The sequence below is a fragment of the Hypomesus nipponensis genome, chromosome 12, assembly GCF_054491055.1.
Source record: "Hypomesus nipponensis isolate SF chromosome 12, ASM5449105v1, whole genome shotgun sequence".
NCBI lineage: Eukaryota > Metazoa > Chordata > Actinopteri > Osmeriformes > Osmeridae > Hypomesus > Hypomesus nipponensis.
The window spans coordinates 15,687,001-15,711,474 of record NC_140372.1 but is presented as its reverse complement, the minus strand read 5'-3'; the positions used below and the strand labels follow the sequence as shown (position 1 = coordinate 15,711,474).

Below are 24,474 nucleotides of genomic sequence, written 5' to 3'. Positions count from 1 at the left end.
TCTGCGACGGTGACCCCCTCATCCTCCGCCTGAAACCTTGGGGTTACCATGGATGACAAGCTCTCCCTCACGGCCCACATTGCTGCAGTCTCCCGGTCGTGTAGATTCACCCGCTACAACATCCGGAAGATCAGGAGATACCTGTCTGAGCACTCCACCTAGCTGATTGTCCAAGCACTTGTCCTCTCCAAGTTGGACTACTGCAACTCGCTGCTCGCCGGTCTCCCAGCATGCACAACCCGCCCTCTTCAGAGGATTCAGAATGCAGCGGCCCGCCTGGTCTACAATCTACCCTGACGCTCCCATGTTACTCCGCTCCTCATCTCCCTCCACTGGCTACCCATAACAGCCCGCATCAGATTCAAGACCCTGGTTCTGACCTTCCGAGCAGTAAACGGGACTGCTCTGGAGAGCAGGATCCCATGTCGAACTAGCCATCAAAGACTAGGATTTTAGCCTAACCCTAAACCTAGTTTTTAGGAATATTTTAGGATTTGTGTGTGCTGGGAATAGCAGTTACTTCCTTGCATACTATGTTATGCTAGCTAGTTTCATTTGGACTGGCAACATACTGACGTTGCTCGTCCACAAATGCCCTAATAAATGCATGGAATAGGGTTTGCTTATCTTGCTAGGCTACCTGTTTGCGCTGCCAGGTATCTCACACTGCCTTGTGGGGCCTGTCACATGACTTCCATTGACAATGAATTGGACGCCAAATTTTGGTCTACCGCCCCACTGAGAAAAATCCAAGGGGAAATACTGATTTTCATTAAAGTTGAGAACGTAAAGATTCAGTTTAATTGGTTATGTAACATTGAATAGAATGTTGTAGTAGGCTAATTAGCAAGCGTTGGTCGCAATTTCAAGCCCTGCTATTTAATAAGCTGCCCATACAGCTGCACATACTTTTTTGGGGCACCATAAAAGATAAGACTGGAAAAGGTCTGTTTATGACGGATAAGTGATTTTTTAGAAGTCCAAAATAAAAAGCATTAAGGAGATACTTACTGAGTTGAAGTACTAGAGAAACAAATATGTAAAATGAACTGAATGCCATTTTTATTTATGATTTTCTGTTAACCATAGAATCAAAAAAATCTAGTCATTCTGTATCATATTGAACTGCATAGCATCAAATTTAGCAATGCATTGGATTGCATTGTGTTAAATCAGATTATCGACTTGCATAAGGGGTGGATTGTATAGTATCGCATTAGTAGCGGTAAAGGTTTAGAAGCCTAATATTATGTAGGCTACATACAAAATTAGCATCTCCCTAAAGCATGACTGGAAAGTTCAGAAATGGTCAAATGTGTGTTCAAACCTGAAGTCTTTTCAACAGATCACATCCTTAGGATCTATGCTTTCAGAAAATACATGGTTTAGGTGGTTGATTCAGTTTCCCTAAATGGCACAGCCCAAAAAACTATCAGCCATATAACAAAATTACAAGTTAAACAACCTTGTTTAATTTAGACGACAATTCTGAAATAAAGGTAGTTTTTTTTCTTCTTTTTTTCAGTCGAAAAACTAGCATGGTAGCTAAGGTTAACTCCAGATTAGCTCACGGTTATTATGGCAATAAAAAAAAAACACCAGCAATTTATTTTGTAGCTACTTGGAAAAAACATCCTTCTCATCTCTTTTTGCCTGAAACAGATACCTCGGTCTGAACACGGACAAAAAGACAACATATTTCAGACCCAGATTAAGAAATCAACAAATGCTGTTCCACTTATAATGGGTAAATAAAGTATGGTATTGCCTAGTACTAGATGTAGGTAAAAAACTTGCTCATCTAGCTAACTATAATCATGTTTGCGGAAGGATCTTTGTGACTTAACTAATGCTGTTATGTCTCATAAGGGTGTTATGTGATGTCTCATAAGGGTGCTTTGGCCACAAAGGGAAAACTTGGGCTCTGACTTACTTTCTTCTTCCTCGAAAAAAACCTCCTTATGTCCATCTTGTCTGTGGAACAGTCAAGTCTGAAGTGCTAGCTGCAAGGGGATGCGTCGATCAAAGAGTATGGGAGTTGAAATCTGCGTGCGTGATGCTGTTTGTCTAGAAAACGTGGAGTGGAATTCTATTGCTATGGGTATTCTCCCTACTGATAAAGTGGAACGGATTTGATTGTGCAGTAATGAAAAGATCGCTGGACTAGTACACCAGTCAAGCACTAATATTTTGATCGCAAATGTGGGGGGGTCCAAACAACTTTTTTTGTAAAGTGAGGGGGACGTGACCCCCCCCCCCCAAGTTGCATTGCATCGACGCCCATGCAGCTTATACTCTCCACAAACGCTGACGTTTTGTCTTGCGCACAATATTGGTTTTTACTTTTATCAATAAAAGCATTTATTTTAAGATATTGTCACTTTCAAATGTATATAAATGCAAGTGTGATTAAAAAAGAATAGCAACAGAATAAAATTAACATTAAATTGCCCGCGGGCACCATGTTGGTGACCCCTGACTTAGACCTCAACACACCTATAAAGCTCCTGTATAACACTTCCTCGACCAGATGTTCAGATATGGAGTGTTGTGGATAAATATCTAGATTTGTGGTCAGATTCAAAAGTTCAAGTTCATTGTCTCCTGGCTTTTCAGATGACATAACAGTTCGTAGCTGTTTCAAACACGTAGAAGCTTTAATTACAGATCAAAGCAGCGGGACATAGCTCAAGTCCTATATCTGTTCTCTCTCTCAAGTTGTCTTTTATTGGGTGTGATTGCCTTCGGCGAGCACATCCTTTATCTCTCATATACATTTATTATAATGTATTTTCCCACCCCTAAGGATCCCTCAATATTTGGATACATAGACATTGTCTTGTTAGCGATTGCATTGCTTGTATTTTTATTTACGTTCCGTTACACGGTTTAGGAGCTTACAATGTTTTTGTCGCAAAAAGTGTCTTGTGTGGCACAAGGGAACTCGGTGCTAGATGAGATGTCATCAGATGTTAGCAACGACTCATAGATACAACGTTCTAGTAAGACAGACAGCGATATCAGCAAGCCCTCAGTATTAAGGCTGATATATGCTTCTGCGTTTTTAGAAAAACAGACACATGGGAACGCCCTTGTCTCCGTGGAACGCCCTCTACGAGCTCTCCGTCAGCCCTGGGAGAGCTTGACGTGCACCTCCTGAATTTTCTTAAATATCCGTCGTAATTTCAGAGAGCTATGGAGACCCCCTTGGCTGTGATTGGTCAATATTAAGAACCGCTTGTGCAGGGGTGGGGGCAGGGTTGTTGTGATACACAGGACGAACAGAATCCTTTGAACGCCATTGCTGTTTTTACAATTCATATTTCAGCTAAACAGTACATGTAAATCAGCATCTGAATTAAAATGTGACGAGGAATTGGCAGTGTAGTTGCTGAAAATGTGCATATTTTATTCATGAAACGGCTAATTTGTAAATTTGCTCAGACTTCTCGGTAACCTAGGTAAATAAACACTCAACGACGTCTTATAAAAAAACGTTGCGCCACCTACTCTTCTGGCAGTGAATTGTTTTCAGCACCCACAGCCTACGGAGAACCATAAACGCAGTCTTATCCATGCGTATCCGTGCGCCCGCCCATCGGTTAACGGAGATGCAGAAGCATATTTCGGCCTTTAGTACCGTAGCTTAAAGTCTAGGAAAGTTTAGGCTACTTTTCGCTACGTACCTACTTAATATCTTAATCTGCTAGACAAGTTGGTTTCCCCTTTGTTCTTTTGGTGAGCAGTTTCACAAACACTACTTACCAAAGGAAGTTATTTAGCACTAGCGTTGCTACCTGTATATACCTACAGCGCATATACCTACAGTGCCTCATTTTGCTCCTAGATTCAGACCTAGCCCTGGTAAATTGTAGAGCTAGCTAACTAATAGACTTATATAGACTTATAGACTAATAGTCTGTTATGTGGGAAGCGCAGGAGCTAACCAGTCAAAGGGCATACAAAAATACAGGGTGTTGATATTCACACAAGGGCATAATTATATGGGGGGACAGGGGAACACATTGATAACATGTCTTAATAAGTGCCCTGATAGTGGAGACAAAGAGATGCATTGCCCAATAAGGTGCCTTTACAACGTTCCTGTGCCCTTTCTTCCAGTGGAAAAGGGTGCTATTATGAAGTGCCCTTTATGTTGCTACATGTCCCAAATAGTGCCCTTTCCAAATCAGATGCTGTGCCCTACAGTCTCCGCTACAATGTGCCAACTAAGGCATGCTTTCCCAGTGAGACTGCGACAACACCCATTCCCATTGTTACATTGGTGGGGACCCATGTTGTGCAGTAGGAGCCCTTTAAATGTTTCTCTCCTGCCCTTCAAACAGCCAGAGTCTGCCACTGTCCAGACCCCATCTTGACCTGTGGAGGCAGACTATGTTAATTGGAAATTTTTCAATAGCACAGCGTAGGTAAACAAGTACAAATGAGTATTTTGTGATTCTAAACATTGTTGTTGTTTATTATATTCTTCAACCTAAACTTATGTAATATGCAAGAAAATCCTTTTTGGGAATAACTCAAACTCAAAATCCATTTACGCTGCTGAAAATAACACAGCTTTGCTTTTTGCGACATAACTCTTCTTTTTGACGATTGCCTGGTCTGGGCTGCTTCTGTTTTTCATGTTTGCGCACTATCTAACTTATTGAGGTCTAGCTTGAATTAGCTTTGCTTTTTAGTTTTCTTCTCATGTCAGAGTAAAAAGCGTTGCCTGAGCGTCGCCCGAGTGGTCTTTCGGCTTTCTCTCATCAATGTAACTTTCCAAAATTATTTAGACATGTAAACGTCCATATATGTTTATGAAATTTGACACGTACATTGTTTGGTATGCCTAAAATAATATTACTTACACTTTGCTAGCGATTGCAAAAGAAAATGGTGACAAAAAGACAGGAAACTGGGTGTCCTAACCCCGTTCGGATTTGGACAATAGTAGTTTACAGCGGTCGGGTTTGGACACAGTGACACTAGATCTACAATTTACTGGGGCTAGGTCTGAATCTAGGAGCAAAATGGAGCACAACTGCGAGCTGTAGGTATATGCAGGTAGCAACGCTAGTGCTAAATAAGTATTTAGCTGGTCGGCTCCATGACACCAAACTTTCTTAGGCTTTTAGTTAAGGTACTAATGCTGAGGGCTCACTGATGTAGCTGTCTGTCTTACTAGAACAGCGTATTTATGTGTCGTTGTTAACATGTTTTTGCCGTCCATGTTTCAGCCTAAGCCGTGCAACGGAACATAAATCCCTATACAAGCTACGCAATCCCAAAGCGAACATTTTGACACTGACGTTGTCTATGTAGGCCAAATATTTAGGGATCCTTAGTGGTGGGAAAATAATCATAAATATTTGTGAGAGAGAACAATATTGTGCTCGCCGAAGGTTTGAGCCCAATTTGTATCCGACTTACTCATCGATAAATCGAAAAAAGAAACGACAGATTAATCGATTATTAAAGATCCTGTAAAGTGGAATTTAAAATTAGTTTTAAGTTCATCACACTTCAGAAGAATGTGTTGTTAACTTTCCATCAAAATTCGAATGAAAAAAATGTATGTTAGGCTTTGAAATTGTGAGAAAATCATCTGAAGGCGCTGAAGCTTCGCCCCCTCGAATTTATTGAATTTAGCAACAACAGCAACACTACCTAAATCAATTGCAGATATCCGAACAGCCATACCTGCAGTCTCTGAGTGCAGTGTTTCCGGATTTTTTTTTGCAGCGGGGGCAGGTCTGTCTTAACAACCCCCCTCCGCCAGCAAATGTTTTATGTATGAAACGGAACTGTCTGCTTAATTTGATCTTGACATATAGGCTAAGCATTCTGTTGCAATTAAACCCACTACTAATTACATTATCTTAATGCAGTGTAACTACTTCAGCATAGGCACCTAAAATACAAACGTGAGCAAGGGCGTTCAGCAACCGCTATTGAATCATCAACAGCCATGTGCAATTTAACTAGCAGGGGAAGAATACAAACAACGAAAATCACCAGTTAACTTAATTTACATTTGCAAGGACAATAGACTAATATAATAACCGGCTTAAATTAACTGACAACATAAGTTATACGACTTAAAGTTCTCAAGGACACCCACACGCAATCTCAACTGTTTAGTTATCCTCCAGACAGCGACAGTTTCTTTTTTCTTTTTCTCCGTTTAACGCCGAGTGGCACACGTGCCCGCTCACGGTGTTAAGCGTGTGTCTGTGCTATTCTCCGACATGCACTCTGCTGATAAACAGCCTTTTTTATGGACGTATTTCTGATACCGTGGCGGCAGAAATGTTGCCGTGGCAAAAAAAAATAATATTGTTTTATAATGGGATTTTAGGGCAACGATTGTTTTGTGATTTTCTCGATAACTGGCCACTGTGCAAAGTTCTTATTTGTAGGTGCTTGTTTCAGAACCCAAGAATAATTTGAATACAGGGCTCGACATTAAGGCTTGTGTCCGCTTGTCCGGGACAAGTGGATTTTTTGCAGGGCAAGTGGAAGATAACTTTACTTGTCCCACTGGACAAGTTAAAACTCAAACAAAATAAAATGCTATGTTACTTCTCGTTATATTCCAATCATTACGTCTATTTTACAGATTTTATTTGACCGAATTCTGCATTAGCAAAACACAAAATAAGTGGCTTCGTCCCAAGATCCCTACAGACCGTGAAGCGAATTTAATACTAAGCACTTGAACGGGGGGTTATTACTTGAAAGACAAATTATTTACTGTGTCATCTCAGTTACACTATCAGGGCTTTAAAAACTGTGACTTGCTCAAGTAGGCAAATGGCTAGTAGAACATATCATTTCATAAAAAATTCAGTAAATCATGTAAATCATCAAAATTCATGTAAGACCCAGTGAAATATTATACAGCTAGCAAACTAACGTTAGCTAGCATTGCTACGACATTGGCTGACACTCGGTAGGCTATCCTCAGTATTTGCAAGCTATCTAAACTTATACTGTGTCTGAAATAAGAGAAATACCCCCGAGACAAGCTTTCACAGGTGTTCGCGTGTCTATGTTGCTTCATTCAGTGGGCCTGCACCTTGTCCATTACTGTTAAACATTGTTAGCAGGACTACTTGGTTGGCTGCCTTCTCAGCGTGAGAAGTACAAGGTTTGGTGTGAGAGTGTCTGAGCAGGGGCGATTCTAGAATCAGACCTCTAGGGGTGCTCAGCCCCCAATGAGAATGTGACATGAATACAGTGCCTTGCAAAAGTGCTAAACGTAAACTCCCTTGCTAATATAAATCCCGAATTTCACTTGATAACAATTAAAAGATGTATGTATTATTATGCAAAATATTAAATGAATGAAAAAACGAAGGATGTCCCTTTCTTCATGAACTACCAGCATTAGGGATGGGCACAATTAATCGACGATCGATTATCGATCATTAAGAATTTCGTCGATGACATTATTTGTTCATCGATAAAACTAATGCGTGTTCCGTTGCGTAGTGTGAGTCTTGAAGGAATGCAATGGATTTCGCTATGTGGCAGTAATAAAACATTTTACCAAACAAAGCCAATGTTTGGGGAAAAAAACGCCACAAGCCTGGCCTACTCAGATACCGGCGAGTTTCCATGTATTTCAAAAGTAAATATGAAGAGGTCACAGAGAAATGTAGCGTGAGACCATTTTGACTTAAAAATTACTTTGTTCTCTGCCAACACTGCAAAGCTGAGTATAAATACAACTCCTCCACTCCTCCACGAATCAAATGATGTACCACTTGAAGAACGTACATCCGACCCTGGGGTGCGTTTCCCGATAACGATGGATCGTAGCAACGATCGAACAAAAAAATAAACCATCGATATTTCTTACGTGCGTTTCCCAAACATGCTCGTAAGGAGTAGGGTAATCTATGCACTTTAAAGCGCTACACATTTTCAACAGACACTTTAGCTACGATGTCTTTGGGAACGGCCCGTAAAACTAAGATTCGTCCTACGATGGATTCTACGATCGACTTAGGCTTACGATGCTTTCGGGAAACGCACCCCTGGTTAGTGGCGGTGCATCCTGCTCTCGGTGTTAGCACGAAGGAGCTGCGATGCACAACGAGCAGAGAAAATTACCCAACGGATCTGCAAGTCCATCGAGATGGATATGCTACCCTTAAGTATTGTTGAGGGCGAAGGTTTTTATGAAGCTTTGTTAATTAGCCGGAAAAAAACGAGGGTCAGTTGTGTTTGAGCACCAGCTTCTAGCTGCAGGCTCTGCTAGGAGTTACAGAAATAGTTATTGTTTTTGTAATACAGATCTCAATGCAGAAACACGTTGTTTTTCTATTTTCACTGCATTTTAATATAGCCTATAAATAGTGAATTTTAATATAAAAATGTTAATGATTAATTGAAAATCGATCATTAATTCTCCCGACGATCGATTAAGACAATTTAATCGAATGCCCATCCCTAACCAGCATCAAATGATAATGAAAAATGATATATATATATACCCTAAAAAGGGTCTTAAATTGCCACTGGTGTATATATACTTTATAGTTGAATATTAGCTAATATTTAACTATGTACATTTAACCAATACAAATGCTGCTAACGCTTGCTAGGTACATCACTGCCGACGCTAGCTAACTAGAAAGGTCAACACAATCATAATTTTTTATAAAATGATTAATCTTTACCCGGACAAGTGAAACGACAAGTGCCTCAAAAAGTTAATGTCGAGCCCTGGAATAAACGCTTGAAGATCCGTGATTTTTTTTTTGCCAGTTTAGCAATGGATCTCCTTCACCCATGTTGAGCTGACACTCAATGGATCTAAACATCACAGCATTAAACTGAGGTCATGAGCGCCTGAGTCATAGATCTCACGCAACACTGTTTTAAGTGTAAATGGTATGTAGTGCTCTGAGTTTTGTGAAAATTAAACATTCCCATAAAGTGCACCTGTGGAGGAATTATGCAGACAATGTGTAATGGAATAGTCAAGATGCCGTGATAATACAAATTATTGATTCAATACCGAAAATACTTAAGAGTTCTGTGACCAGGTCTGTAGGAAGACACCAAACACAAGCAGCGTCCGACAGTGGTGTCAATCATAAAACATATGCAGTCTTATAAACTCCTGACATATGGTCTTTCTAAGCAACAATCAATCAATATTAACTAGTGCTGTCAGTTTTTAGTGGATGGCGAGTGCGAGACGCCTAAATGGATGCCAATAAAATTCTGAATGGAAAGTTTACTTTTAAAAAGTTGCCAAATGGTTCCATTGAAAAGACCAAAGTGATCTGTGTGTTTTGTCGTTGTAAACTGAGCTATCATCGCCGCACATCCAGTCTGAAATACCACTTGATGGCCAAGCACAGAGCTGATGCGAATTCTCCACCCCATCGTCAAAGCCAGGCGATTGCAATGTTGTTTTCAACAAAAAAAAATGTTCAGCACAAAGCAATCCGAACCACTTTTCCTAAAAGAACAGCACTAATATTAACTTAATTCACATTCCCCTGCACAATGATTTGCTGTCATCACAGCAGCTTTACAGAGCTGCTTTTTTTTTTTTTTTTGCTTGCGCCATATACAGTATCTGGTCAGGATGAATGCACAAACTTGCGTGACGAGTAAAAAGGTTTGCAGTTTTAAAGTTTACTGATTTCAGATTAGGAGAACAGTGCTGCGAAATAACTGTCACATCTTCACACCAGCCACTGTTAGTGTACAATACAAATATCACTGCCTTTCTTTTGCCGGAAAGTTCTGTGTCACGATCTGTTCTCACAAGTTGAAAACCCACCAGTTGTAGAGCTGAGTCTGGGATCAATTCACACAGCCATTCTCCGTGAAGCACAAAACAAAAGATGAATAAAAGTCTCTGTTTTCCACGACCAGCATTTGAAGTTTGTCCAGTCTGTTGTCATTAAACGAATGTTGGAGAGAAATATTCCTGGTAGCGGTGTAGCAACCCCACGGCGACGAAGTTGCACTACTAGCATACCGGCCCATTTCCCCCTCCTACGACGCTTCACTGCATGGACAAAGCAGAGTGTGGCTTTGACGATAATGTCCGCTAATTCTATTGGAGCAGAAAAGTGGGAAATAGATCCGCTGAAGTTGTTTCACTGATGTTTAAGAGCTCATCTCTGGTTAGGTAACCCGGTGTTCCTGGTAGAAGACTGAATTTATGAACAAAACTAATGATAGTTCTCTGACAGTCTGAGGCTGTCATCCACGGCGCCATCTTGGATCTCTAGTTTGAAGTTTTGGTAAACTTTCCCACACTGTCAGCTCTCACAAGCACCAACATTCTCATAACAACTGTGTCGTGTCGTCTTCTATTAGATTGCATACGGGCACGTTAGGGTCTAGCGTTAGTGTCTAGCGTTAGTGTCTAGCGCAACAGCACTGCACTAATCAAATAGAGTTTTTGCAGGCCCTTATAAAAGGTCATGAGATCAAACAACGTGTCGAAATATTTGACTTTTTTTTTTCGACAAATCGTTTTTTGGCCAAGTTTCTAGAATCAATAAATGTATAATTCACATCTGACATAGGATTGAATGTGGTTTTAATTTAAGAAATTGAAGAATGCACTTCTTTTCAGTGTTCAGCAGCGTTCTCACCCTCCAGAAGCAAACATACCATAGACACTGGCCTATCCAGTATGCTTGTTTTTGTTTGTAGTTGTACAACACCTTTTTGGCTTCCAAAACTCGTCCTGATTTCAAAATCAGTGTCCACTGAAAGGGAAGCAGTAACCTCAAACCTAACCCTGTGACAAAAAAACTTGTACACAGACGTCACTAATTGCGTACTGCATTGGAAAATGTGGTTCCCATTAGTATTGTTGAAAATAAGTAGGGGTGCATGCTCCTCCTCCTGCCGCCTCCTATAGTCCACAATCATCTCCTTGGTCTTGCGGATGTTGAGAGAGAGGTTATTGTCCTGACACCATGATAGATTCCGTGGCTTTGGTAGGGACATGTCACTAGCATCCCTCCAAAATTCTATGAACCTGCTGATGTATATCTGCAATGAGGTTGTCGTTGTTTGTAAGGAATATTTTTTTTTTTTTTTTTGAAAACTTGAAAAGAGAATTTTATATTTGATACGAAAATAATAATAATAATACAGTGCCAGTTATATAGTGCAAGCTACCATATAACTACTACTAGTACTATGCACCATCTCACACCAGTCAAATGTGGGGTTCAATAGCTTAATGTTTAGGAAAATACTGTTTAATAATAATTTGTATTGGTCCAAATTACATTGTGTTTTCTTAACCTTTAACTCACCAGGTTACACTGTACGAGTGTCATTCCCAGGGAGAGATACGACTTCTTCAGTCTTATGTGGACGCAGATGTATCCTTTACACTTTTTCAAAATGTGTCGTTTTTTGCTCATATTTTTTGAGGAACTTACACACGTGGACAATGGGTCTGCCATTTTTTTATTGGTAGTCAGCTCATAATCTTTTTTACAAAAAAAGGCTAAATCCCACATTTTCTTTAATGTGTAATTAAAAACATGTTACTCACTTAAGATAGGCTACAATATGCTGATATCTGTTCAAAGATGACCCAATGTCAAGCATAATGGTATGTTGAATGCCACATACAGACTGAATACCTGTTTGTAGAATAAACCACCTCAAAGGTAATGCAATGATTTGGTTAATTTGGCAGATGTCGTTGTAAGTAGCTAGTGAATGGTCTAGCATTATTTGGTCACACAAACATTGTTCGCTAGCTGCATAATGTGTCCTACCAAGTTTACATTGTGTTGCAGTAAGGTTCCAGCTACATTTCAAATGAGTAGGGCTGTCCCCGACTAATATTTTCTTTGGTCGACCAAGACTCGACTAAAACATCTGAAAATCAACTTAGCGAAATTTGAAACGCTTAAAAAATAAAATAAATAAAAAAGCGTACAAACATTTTCGCAATCTGACTCAATGGCTGCTGGACATTGCAGATTCAGCTGCTAATAGCCTACTTATACTAAGACTCGTATCACCAGTCCTGTTGTAACCGAATGCCGATGGTATTTAGTATCTCTTACAATGTACTACAAATTTAAAATAGTGTTTGTTTAACATGCAAATCATCAGAGCGCTCTTATCACTGCCTGAACTTGCAGCATGCGAACTTGTGTAGAAGCTGAGTGGGGAACGGTGCAACAGAGAAAGATTTTGTTGTCTTGGCCGGAGAAGATAATGTCACTCGATTTTGATGTGATTCTTATAATAAGCATTAGCATGAGCGAAGTAGGGCTAGGCCAACTTACGTTTTTCAGGTGGTAGGCTATATCATATTTGACGTTTAACTATGACAAATAAACCGTTTTTGGCAGAGTTGCATTGAATGTTTCACCCGGTACTTTGTAAATGTACTTTAATGAAATGCTGCCATACCACAGATTTCTTTGGCATTTTGACTAATAACGCCAACAAAATAGGCTGTGGCAGAGTTCGTAGTTCTGCAGCCAATTGTGCTCATGCCGTGTGCAAAATACCAAACAAACAAACCGCAGATTAACAAAAGGGAAAATAGTAACACCTTTCCTTTTAAATTACATTTTTAGTTGCTTTATTTGTCTTAAATAATATAATCTACAATTTCTGTAGAACATTTCATTAATTCAGCAATGATGACAAGCGGGAATCAGATCTATCTAGACTAAAAAAGTCTTAGTCGACCAAGAGCATATCGACCAGAAAATCGACTAGTTGACTAAATGGGGACAGCCCTACAAATTAGACAATTGGTCAAAACATCATGGATATGGCACATGAATAAATCCTCTGTGATAGTTAAGTAAACAGTAATGTTGCATATTGGCACATGCTCCCTTTTAATTTCTTATTAATAATGATAACTCTGTATTTGCTGTATTCCAATCACGGGAAACATGATGTAACCTGTTCCTAGATTCCTTTCTCGATGTATGGCCTCTTTGCTCTCACATTTCAGTCAGTGGGAAGTAGGGCTGTCAAAATTGCTCAAATGACGTTCGAATATTCCCTTAAAACATATTCGAATTTCTGGCTGCGCATTAGGTACGTCAATAACAGGACAAATTAATACAACAAAACACAACTACTTGTATACTGTAGGTAGGTAGGCGTAATTTATTTAAGTTTAAACATATTTGACAAATTACCTACACAAAAATTTAATGAACTAATGGCCAAGACCGCAGACCTTGGCCTCTCGCTCACACACGCACTCTTTCTCTCTCTCTCCTGCACCGTCGCGCTCTCTGCGCATAGTGGTGTAAAATGAACGACAACAATAAACAAATGCTGAGTTCTGAGCAAGCAATTTAAGGTCGCGATTCTTGTCCCAAATATGACAGGATTCATTCAGTGATAGAAACAAATATTAATAACATTAAAGTTTTACAGTATAGAACCGACATTGAATGCTCCGAGCGAGCTGTGCTGTGGTAAACATGGAGATGTAGCCTCAAGTTGCTAGTTGTTGAATGGTAAACTAATTCCAGTTTACATAGTTTACACACTACTTTAGCTGTAGACTCAACACGTTTACTATCAACTGACCAAAATCCTAAATATTTCCAGACATCATTCTTTAGATTTTTGGGGGTTACAATCACTTTCTCTGCTGCGGTCAAGATGGGTTCTGCACTTTCTGCCATCTTCCACACAAGTCATCTGTCAGCAGTGACGCGACCACCCGCAAAGTAGACAGATGCGCTGCCGCTGTATTTTTTTTAAAACATTCGAATATTAATTTTTACATTCGAAATTCGTTTTTTAACCACTATTCGAATATATATTCGAATTTAGAATATTCATTGACAGTCCTAGTGGGAAGCATGAATTTCCATACAGTACTGTAGATTAAAACATAAGAGAAATAAAGCAATAAAGGAGTTGTATCCCTTGTAGTGGAATGCTGTGTTTTTATATACTGTATTTAAAGCTATTTTCGTGTCAAAAGGTTTATTTTTATTTTTTAAATATTGCTGATTTAATGGAGTATGCTAATGTTTGTTGCTAAAGTTTTAGTAAACCTTCAATGCTGCCCAGGACACCTGTGGTCATACATAGAAATACATTTCTGGCTAAACCCCTTTGCCCCTTGTAAATGCAAAAATTCTGATGAGCTCCAAGCTCCAATTTAGCTGCAAACCAGCAGATTTAACATCTGCTGCCAACAGTTCATGATCTCTGAAAACTTTGCAAAAACAGCTTCAGTGTCTAGCGTTTTTGAAATGCAGACTTGCCCCTCCCCCAATGGTCCCAAACCACAGGCACACCAACCCAGCAGTTTAAAATTGTGTTGTGCTTGACTGATGTTGCATTAAGGCAGACGAGAACTTCTACACTTGTGCTTGGACATTTGATACAAGTACAAGTCATCCCCTCTTGGCAGTGGCTGGATCACGTGGAATCATTAGAGTGATCAACCACATCACCATGCAATGCATCAAGGTGAGTTGTCACATAGTAAAGATCTCAATTTAACTGAGTAGCCTATATTGTTAGAATTCTATACATGGACAAGTGGAATAAACAAGTAATTGTAATTAAAAAGGAATTAAATACAGCCATAAACATTTTATGTTGGAATTAAACCAGAATTGCATATTTTATATATATATATTTTTATACATATTGTACATAATTTCTGTAGAATAACTGGTCAGTGGTAGAAATGGGGGAGCAACCATTGAAGATATTGGTCACAGTGTGGAAAACTTTATACCATGGTGTTTTTAAAATGCCTTTAATTCTTACCACTGTTGTCTCTTTTTCAATGCAGCATTATGTGGGACACGGGAATGCCATTAATGAACTGAAGTTTCACCCGAGGGACCCAAACCTCTTGCTATCTGTCAGCAAAGGTAATCTTGCTGTACTTTCAAATTTTATCCTGTGTTCCAGTGACTAATATCTTTATTAGACAGTAGTTTATAAGCCTTTCAATTATAGAATGTCAGATCTTGTTGGTTTGTTTTAGTTTGATGTAGGGCTGCAACTAACGATTATTTTATTAACGATTCATCTGTCGATTCTTTTTTTGATTAAGGGGAGGTACTACAGGTGAATAGGAAAAAAAAAATCCTGTTCACCTATCAGAATGAAACTTTACTGCATGAATATACCCAAAAATATAGATTTATTTATTTATAATTAAGATATATTTGTATTGTGACTTTTAGTCCCCCCCCCCAATAAATTATGCAAATGACGTGTTTTCTCATTAAATATGCGCTAATTTGCATACAAGGGTTAGGGTACTACCTCATAGATGAAGTCAGAACTTTTTGGTTTGTTTTAATGGGATCAATAACTAATTGGTTAGAATTGTTCAGAGGCTTTTGTCAAAATAATGTTTTTTCAGTTAATTATGTTGAAATGCACTTGACAAGTGCTAAAAACAACGTTTGCGCCTCTTTTTTGGTATATAATACCACATAAAATGAGATTGACGTAAAAAATTGGAAAATCCCTTTGAACATGTCTAGATATTGCAATTACAAAGCAGTATGTAAAATTGTGTAGCTTTACCTTTTATGAGCCAAAAGTTGTCTAGCTTGACATGTGTGCTAGATGCCATTTTGAGAAAATCGCTGTTAAACATTTAGAAGTGTTAGAACGGGTTCTCTCTATCGCTCTGTGTTCCCCCCCTTACTGCCATGACAAAAAAGTAAATAGCAATATAAGATTTGGCTAGCCATATGCTTGAGAGAATAAGCTTTCCAACAATATACAATTCATTCAAGTTATTTCTTAACTTGCTGAGACAAATTTCAATAAAAGATGGTAACAGACCATGATTTAAGGTTTTGTTTACTCGGCGAAGGCGGTATAAAATCATTAAAAAACCAAGAACCAAAATATCAACAAATATCCTTAATCGATGAATCTGATAAAAACAAAACTAAAGCATTCATTTCCAACCCCTTTATTCAAAAACAGAAATTACAGTGCAAATTCACAGTGCAAAAAATCTTCAGAATGTGCACAAACAGGCACACAATTTTGAAACAGTTATTAAAGCACAGTCAACCGATCAGCTCTATGCTGTCACTTGTCAGTCAGCTATGCCTGCCCCATAGGTAATGACTTCTTTGAGTAATTTTTTACGAGTCAGTGGACTTTTGCTTATGTGTATATGTTGCTTAAGTGTCTTTTCTTTATCTTTTTACATTCATACCTTAAGCAGGGTTTCCTGCAGGGGGGGGGGGGTCGTCTATCTCTTGTTGGGGGGGTCAGTTAGTCTATTGCTTCGCTTGTTTGTGCGATAGACTAATGTGTTCTGTAGAGAAAGGAGACTGGCGTTGGTCACGGTTTGGAATGAAAGGGAGAAAATGAATATATATATTATTTTTGGACGACATAGTTAAGGCGGCAGGCGTGTTGCTTAGGCGGCCGCCTTAGCTGTAAAATGAAGGGAAACCCTGTTAAGAAACGGTATTATTCAGATACATACTGTAAATGAATTGTGACAAGATAATGTAAAAGATAATACTTCATTGTCGATTACCAGGCCAGTAAGACTTTCGATACAGATCCCTATTCCATAATGAATTGATGATGAAACCTCGATTTTGCCATGTACCATCAAAAGACACCGGGATATTAATTACAGCTGCTTTGTCTTGCTTGAGTAGTTCTGCCATATCTATATACATTTACAGTTAGTCATTGAGCAGATGCTCTTATGCATAGGCTGCTCTTATGTGATCTGCTGTATTGTCCAGAGCAGGGGTGCTCACACTTTTTCAGCATGCGAGCTACTTATAAAATGACCAAGTCAAAATGATCTACCTACTACAAAAATGCTAAACTTGATTTTTCTTTTTACAATGTATGTTGATGTACCTTGCATGAGCCCAAATTGCACAACACAATTAACTAGAACATTTTTTGTCATTACCTGAATTTACTGATGACTTGCACTGAATGGAATCAGCCAGGGATGCATAGTCCAGACAGTAGCTGCTGACAGCCAGCCTCAAGCACACTTCCAAATGATCGTCAGTCATGTTGGAACGGTACTTTGACTTAAAGGTGACATGACATGAAAACTTCATTTTATGAAGTTATTTAACATTAATGAGTTCCCCTACGCTGCCTTTGGTCCCCCAGTGGCTAGAATTTTCGATAAGTGTAAACCAAGCCCTGCGTGTTCTTCTCCGCCTTTGACAAAATGAAGGCTCAATTGCGCTGTTTGAAAATCTCCCCCTAGTGACATAGATAGGGGGAAGGTTACCTCCCCTCTCTCTGCTTTGCCAGACATCTGGCCCGCCCATGAGGAACTGAGCTACCACCGTGCAAGGGCAAGTGCAATATCGTTTTTTCCTGGAGAAACATCATGGCGAGCAATCAAACGAAGCATAACAGTTGCTCAGTGCTTGGATATACAAATGCAAGCACCCATCTTTTTTTTTGTTCCTTCATCCGAGCCTCTGCACAACCCGTATCTTAATTGTATTTTCGCTGGAAATGCGCCGACACAACTTCCCAAAGTGTTGTATGTCTGCGCCAAACATTTCCTCAACTTGAGCCAACTCAAAGCTGGCCTTGCTGAAATTAAATTCTGGATCATTACTGAATCTCCTTGGTCAAGCTACAAACCTTGGACAAGTAAGTTAACTAACGCTATATCATTTTGTTGCTTTACTGTATATGGTTACCTAGCTTGCTACCCTTAGAATGTGGCTTTAACATTAGCTCTGCAGCTAACAGCTGAGCTACTGTTGCTAACGTAAAGATAAATGGCATCAAGTGTGTGTGTGTGTGAATACAAACGCTGTAACGCGAGTGTTGTACACTTCTTTGTTATTTGGATAACCGTTCTGCTGTTGGTGATATGGCTCGCGATATCCGCCTTTCTCCGCATTGTAATGACTGAGTGTGCACCTCTGCAAACCAGGGTGATCAGATGAGAATGGCAAAATTCGAGGCATCTTACAGCAACGGTGGCAACGAGCCATTGCGATACATCCTGTAAACATTAGTGCATGTTGCCGCCCCTCTCCTCCTCATTAGCATTTAAAGCTACAGACACAGAAACAGCGCGTTCTGAGGAAAGCTGATTGTGGGACTACTTGAAGTCGCTATAATTCTGCACCATGGCTGAATTTCGGGAAAGAGACTTCAGATACAGTATTAGGGGACAACTAAGACCTATATAAAAGCATCCAAAAACAGCATGTCATGTCACCTTTAATGATCTTCATGTGTGAAAAGGCCGACTCACATAAATAAGTGGAGCCAAATAATGCAGTCAAGGAGGTAGCACATGTCCTCATGTTGGGGTACTTTTCCTGTGTGAGTAAGTTCCAGAACTGTCCATGAGCTCTGGACTTAAGCTGAATGTCGGCTTGTAGTGTCAAAATCTCATCTTTCACTTCAGAAGAGTTAGATGAAACAGTGTTGCAATTTTTGATGCGAGTGAATCAATCTCACCATCTTCCCGAAAAGGATAGCACATGAATGAAGCAACTGGCTCGAGCAAAGAAAAGTCTTGAAAGCGTTTGTGAAACTCTGACAGACAATTGTCAATCTGCTCTGTGTAGCGTACACTGTCAAGTTGCACACAGGCCTTCCCTTGCAACTCCAGCTCTGACGCAAGGTTCTGGACGTTTACCAAATCATGGCGCTGCAGCTTTGAGGAGAGATGTTGCATCTTTTGTTTGAAAGCATTAACTGAACTGATCTTATTGATCACTGTTTTGTCTTTTCCTTGCAGCTCTAGATTAAGGCCATTCAACATGTTTGTCAGATCGGTTAAAAATGCCAAGTCTAACAGCCACTGACCGTCATTTAGCTGCTTGTATTCTGCATTTCCCGCTACACGGAAAAACTCCTTAATGTCCGGACAGACCTCTCTAAATCTTTGCAGGAATTTCCCTCGACTAAGCCATCTCACGTCAGTGTGTAGCAACAACTCAGTGTTCAGTCAGCCTCCTCCAGATGTTCATGGAATAGCCGTCTTTGAAGAGATCTGGCGCAAAAAGAACAGGCGATCTTTGTTGCCACAACCATGATCTCTTTCATGTTGAGCATTTTAGCGCATAACGCTGATGGATTATGCAGTAGTAATTCAGGAAGTCCGGGAAAGCGTCGTCCTGCCTGCACTCGGCAATAAATCCATTAAAGCGGCCAACCATTGCGGGTGCTCCATCCGTAGTGATGGACACCAATTTGTACACCGGGAGCTGGGTTTTCTCGAAACATTTTTGAATGACTGAAAAATCTCCTCGCGTCTGTTTCATGTGCAGTACTGCTAATAGCTCCTCTTTTGCAGTCATTTAAGTAAACACCATACGAATGAAAATGCACATCTGGGCTGTGTCACTCACATCCGTAGATTCGTCCAACTGCAGTGAGAAACACTTGCAATCTGCAATGTCCTTCCAAAGTTGCTGGGTCAAATCCTCGGCCATGGCTTCACTGCGCCGTGTAATTGTTCATCTTGACAGCTGAAGAGCTTTGATCGAAGATGATATATCTGCCTTGTCTCGGAACAATGAGTCAGCTGCTTCAACAAACGCCTCTTTTACCATCTCTCCGTCTTGGAAGGACTTCTTGTGACTAACGATGAGGTGACTCACCCGGAACGATGCTTCGGTGGCGGCTTTTGCTTTTGAAGTATGTTGTGAGAAAAGTGACTGCTGTCCGGACAACTGACATTTAAGTTCCTCCACTTTTCTCTTTCTCAGCTCGCTTTTCAACGGGAAATCGGTGTTGTATTTACTATGAACAGTCAGCAAATGTCGCTCCACATTTCCCTTCTGTGGTATTGCGATTGGTAGACTGGGAGATGGGGCAAATGCACTTTGAAAATGTTATCGTGAAAAAAAAGTCAGGGCAACCTTGAGTACTACAGTCTTGATATAAGCAGTAGTGCCCTGATGGGAGTTTCACAGTCAATCAGGAGATGTACTTTTAATCAAATAGAGAATGATATACGGAATAACATTCATCATCATATGGTCTCAAATGAACCTGAAACTTGATAACTATAAAGATCTACATATGGAAGATTTTCCTAATTTCACATGCTTCTATGTGAGACAGGTCGGTCACAAGGACTTACACAGACTGGTAAAATGCTTCAAATCAAATCAAATTTATTTGTATAGCCCTTTTTACACGCAAGCATGTCACAGAGGGCTTCACATACGCCCATAGAACTGCCCCTCAACCAACCTAAACCCTCAAGGAAGACAAGGAAAAACTCCCAACGGGAGAAAAAATGGAAGAAACCTTGGGAGGAGCAATTCAGAGAGGGATCCCCTCCTCCAGAGACGGTTGGTAAGAGAGAGGAGCAGAACTCAAGCTAAACATAGTCATACAATGTCAATGGGTTTTGAAACACCAAAAATCCATTGTTCGGCTTTATAGACGTTGGATGGGACCTGGAAACTCGCTGTTGGCCGTCATGGAGGCTGGTTTCCGGTTGACAACCTGGTCCAGCGTTGGTAGACCGACGACCAGGCAGGTCCTGACAGCTCAGACCCCCCACACCACAGGGGATGTGTGGGGGGGACAGAGAGGAGAACAGGGATTAGAGACTGCCAGGAGCAGCTAACAGTTTCAGTAAAATGCTAAAATGCAGTAAAATTGTAAAATGCTTGTATCAATGGCACTTACAAGACATTTACATTTTATATTCTAGTTTTTGCATAAATTGAGTCATATTTAACTGTTTTAAAAGCTATTTAAAAAAAAAGACATTAAGGTCAAACCCATGTGCAGCCATGCTTTGTAATTGTGATATAATGTAATCTTGATAAGTCAGTAAACAATAAGCGTAGGAGCCAAATATTGTTTTGAGTTGACTCAAAAATGATCATAAGAATTATTATTAAAAAAAAATATCATAAGACAATAGTACCACATCTACTCACTGTTGTTTAATCTGCATTTGCAACAAGACTATGAAACACAACGGCCAGTAGTCGTAAATCTGAGAACTGGATACAGATATCTATGTCCAGATTCTTGGCCAGATCACAAAACAAACCTTCTCTGCTGTCTCCGGCCTAAGAAACAGAGGGATATGTAGTGTGTGTATATATGTATATCAGTTGCAGCTGGTGACTGCAAAAATTGGGGAAGATGGGGGGAAAAAAAGTTGTTTGTAGCAATAAGATGATTGGCAACCTGTTGTAAATGTACATAAATAGGGTAACGTAATGCATCTGAAGTTTATCTCCATCTTCCATAGCTCTAATTAGTACATTAATATCATACTGTATAGCCTATCGATCGTAACACAAAGGATGAAAATAAAAAAACGGGCCAGGTGACCAAGAGGGAAAGACTCATCTAATCCCTGCAGGCATGGGACAATTTTACCTCTTAAAAATAGATAAAGATACAGATAACTTTATTAATAGCAGGTAGGTAAATGTGGTCGATCCGGGTTTTCCCTAGCTTTTGTGTTGCCAATGTTCCTAAGGTCGCAGTACAGTTCCCCTCAAACTTTTGTACTTATAACACTTATAGTGTAACATTCTCGCCTATTCCGTGTTGGCCAGAAATAAAAGGGGTTCTTCATTTAAATCCACAACATCTTAGGTAGAGTTAGTCATTCTGGAGGAGAAAAGTGCTTGCTCTCGCACACGCAGCTAGCTACTAGCTGCTACAGATGATGGCAACGCAAATCTAAAACAGTAACTGAACACATTCAAATTTCTAAAACCCCTCAAATGTATACTTCCTTAGTCTCCTGTAACACAAAATACCTCATTTGAATTGAATAATATTACAAAAATACTCAACTATCACTCTCTGTCTCTATTAAACATCAAACGTCACAAATATTCTCAACACATAGATAACACCCAGAGACACTGGGGGGGTGGTGACACATTAATATATTTAGTTTAGTTTTATCTAAAATGTGTAACTTTTTAAAAGTTTCACAATTTGTCATTTTAAGAAATGTCACTGAGGAAGACGATCCTCCCCTGACAATCCTCCACTGACGCTTGTGTGTATATATGTATATTCCAATAGTTTAATTACATTAAAGGATACTTTTAGAAATTAGGTTGGTAGTACACTTCTAAGGAGTTAAAAAATATAGTTTAAATATACAGAACTGTTGACTTAATTGACTTATTTAATGTCATCAAAATATCTCATACCTAATATATTATATGTTTTTGTGATATGAATAACTTATGGATATGCCATTTCAGATCATGCCCTTCGTCTCTGGAACATCCAGACTGATACACTGGTGGCCATATTTGGTGGTGTAGAAGGTCATCGGGATGAGGTCCTCAGCGCAGTGAGTACAGGTTTTCTTGTTAAAAAAAATCTGTTTCATTTGAAAAATGGCTTACTGTACCTTTCCCTCAAGGATTTTGATCTTCTGGGAGAAAAAATTATGTCGTGTGGAATGGACCATTCTCTGAAGCTTTGGAGGATCAACTCTGAAAGGATGCAGAGAGCTATTCATGGTTCCTATGAGTATAACCCTTCAAAGACTAACAGGTAAACAAATTATTCAGATTACTATTAGCGATGCACCAATCCAACTTTTTCAGTACCTATGCCTGGGCTTTGTGTATCAGTTGATACTCAATACCGATCCGATACCATTGTTGAATTAATAATAAACTGTATACCTTCCACTGTGTGGAAGAGACTGAAGGCACCAGATAGGGCTGGGCGGTATGATGGTATATACCGTGCGACGGTAGAAATGTCTACCGGGAGAGATTTGGCTATACGTTTCAACCTCGGTATACTCTTATACTATATTTTTGCATTACACGTGTCAATTAAATGTCTGGTTGTTGTATTGTCAGCCATCATATAAATTGCATTCTTGCGATATTTAGAATTGTAGTTCAACTTTTATTTGATTTGCTATTTTCATTTGACCTTGAAGCACATTTGCGTTGGTCTAACTGAATTTTCGATGTGGAGTGTATTTTGTCTAAGCGGACCACATTCATACTGTCATTCATTCATTCTCGTACTGTAAAATTATTGTTGTAAAATTACACTGGTGGCGTTGCTAGCATTCTTGATCTAGGATGACTAGTGAAGGCTAACTACTTACTATTTGACAGTGAGGTCATGCCGGGAAATGTCAAACTGAGGCTTTAACGTATCGACCGAGCTTTAACGAGGTTGATATGCCAAAACCCAAGTTAAATGGATAGTAAAACTCAGAGTGATCACTTTCGCTCATTTTGAAATGTTCGTCGTAGGGCATTACGGATCCGCATTGAGCTGTGAGTACGTCACCACGCGGATGGCATGACTGCGCATCAGCCAATCGTAACGCTCGTACTCGTAAATGTTTGGAGGCTTTTGTTTTTAACTAAGTATGGTATGGTTATTTAGCACCATTTCTTAATTGAATTTACAGAACAATTACTATACCGTGATATATACCGTAACCGTGATATAAAATTACTCATACTGTGATAGAAGATTTTGGCCATATCGCCCACCCCTAGCACCAGACTTTCGTAACTAAACATTACTTTCTGAACTACGACAAAATAACATAGATGTAACGTATTGAATTCTTATTTATTTGATTTCTTAAAAACAATTCGAAAATGGAAACTATCAATCTTATTAAAATAAATAAAATGTAGCGGTAGAAACAAAATAGTGTATTGGTCAAACATATAATAGTACTCAAACAGTTACCAAACATTGTAAACATGTACAAAAATATATTTGAATTCTTATGTTTGTTGTCGCTGGTGTGTGAACCATGGAAGTTTTTAGCTTGAAGCATTGCACCGTTTGGTGTACAGCTCGTGTCCAACCAATGGACAGATAAACTTAAAAGTGACATTGGACACAAAGCAGAGTTCCGTATATCTGTAGTGAAGCGCATTGCCTTTATATCTTTAATCTGATTTGAGATGTTTGCACACTTTTTTTGTACTATGCTGGCAGTGCGGTCTCTGAAAAATACTTGCGTGATGGAAGAGAGTACCTTGGCTCTAAGTATTCCAGTAGGCGACCGAAGCCCTCATCTTCAACAACTGACATTTGTTGAGCATCTAAAACAATGAATTCTAAAACTTTCTGTGTTATTGCCAATACTTTCAAGCTTTCCGTCAGAAACATTTTGCGTCGTTGAAGTGCCTCTGCCAAAGTTAGTTGCTGGGCTGTATTGTCTCCTGCTCCTTTGGTTTTGTTGAGCTGCAGGAATTTGGCATGGTCCTTAGCATGGTGCTTTGTATGTGCTTGATTAAATTGGTACTATTGTACTTTGCAGTACTAACACCCCCCCCCTCAACATTTACTTTGCAGACATTGCAAACAGCCGACAAACTAGTTGGCGTGGCAATCGCGAAATATCTCCACACAGCCGACTCTTTGGCCCGCTCCATGTTGCTTAACCCGTTGAGGAGTAGCGTTGCACATATGTGATTGTTGGAATGCAATTTCGAACATTCCAACAAGATATTTTCCGTTAGACAAAAACTA

The 24,474-nt window shown here is 39.6% G+C and overlaps 1 protein-coding gene across 2 annotated transcripts in view; it reads left to right on the top strand.

The window, feature by feature from the left end:
- Positions 1 to 24,474, top strand: part of eed (embryonic ectoderm development) — a 68,130-nt gene that overhangs the window by 25,180 nt on the left and 18,476 nt on the right. For both annotated transcript variants that reach the window (XM_084667522.1, XM_084667521.1), the window contains exons 4-8: positions 11,313 to 11,378; positions 14,350 to 14,475; positions 14,807 to 14,888; positions 22,209 to 22,300; positions 22,373 to 22,506. In XM_084667522.1, the coding sequence (XP_084523648.1) occupies positions 11,313 to 11,378; positions 14,350 to 14,475; positions 14,807 to 14,888; positions 22,209 to 22,300; positions 22,373 to 22,506 (500 nt within the window). The remainder of the gene's footprint in view (positions 1 to 11,312; positions 11,379 to 14,349; positions 14,476 to 14,806; positions 14,889 to 22,208; positions 22,301 to 22,372; positions 22,507 to 24,474) is intronic.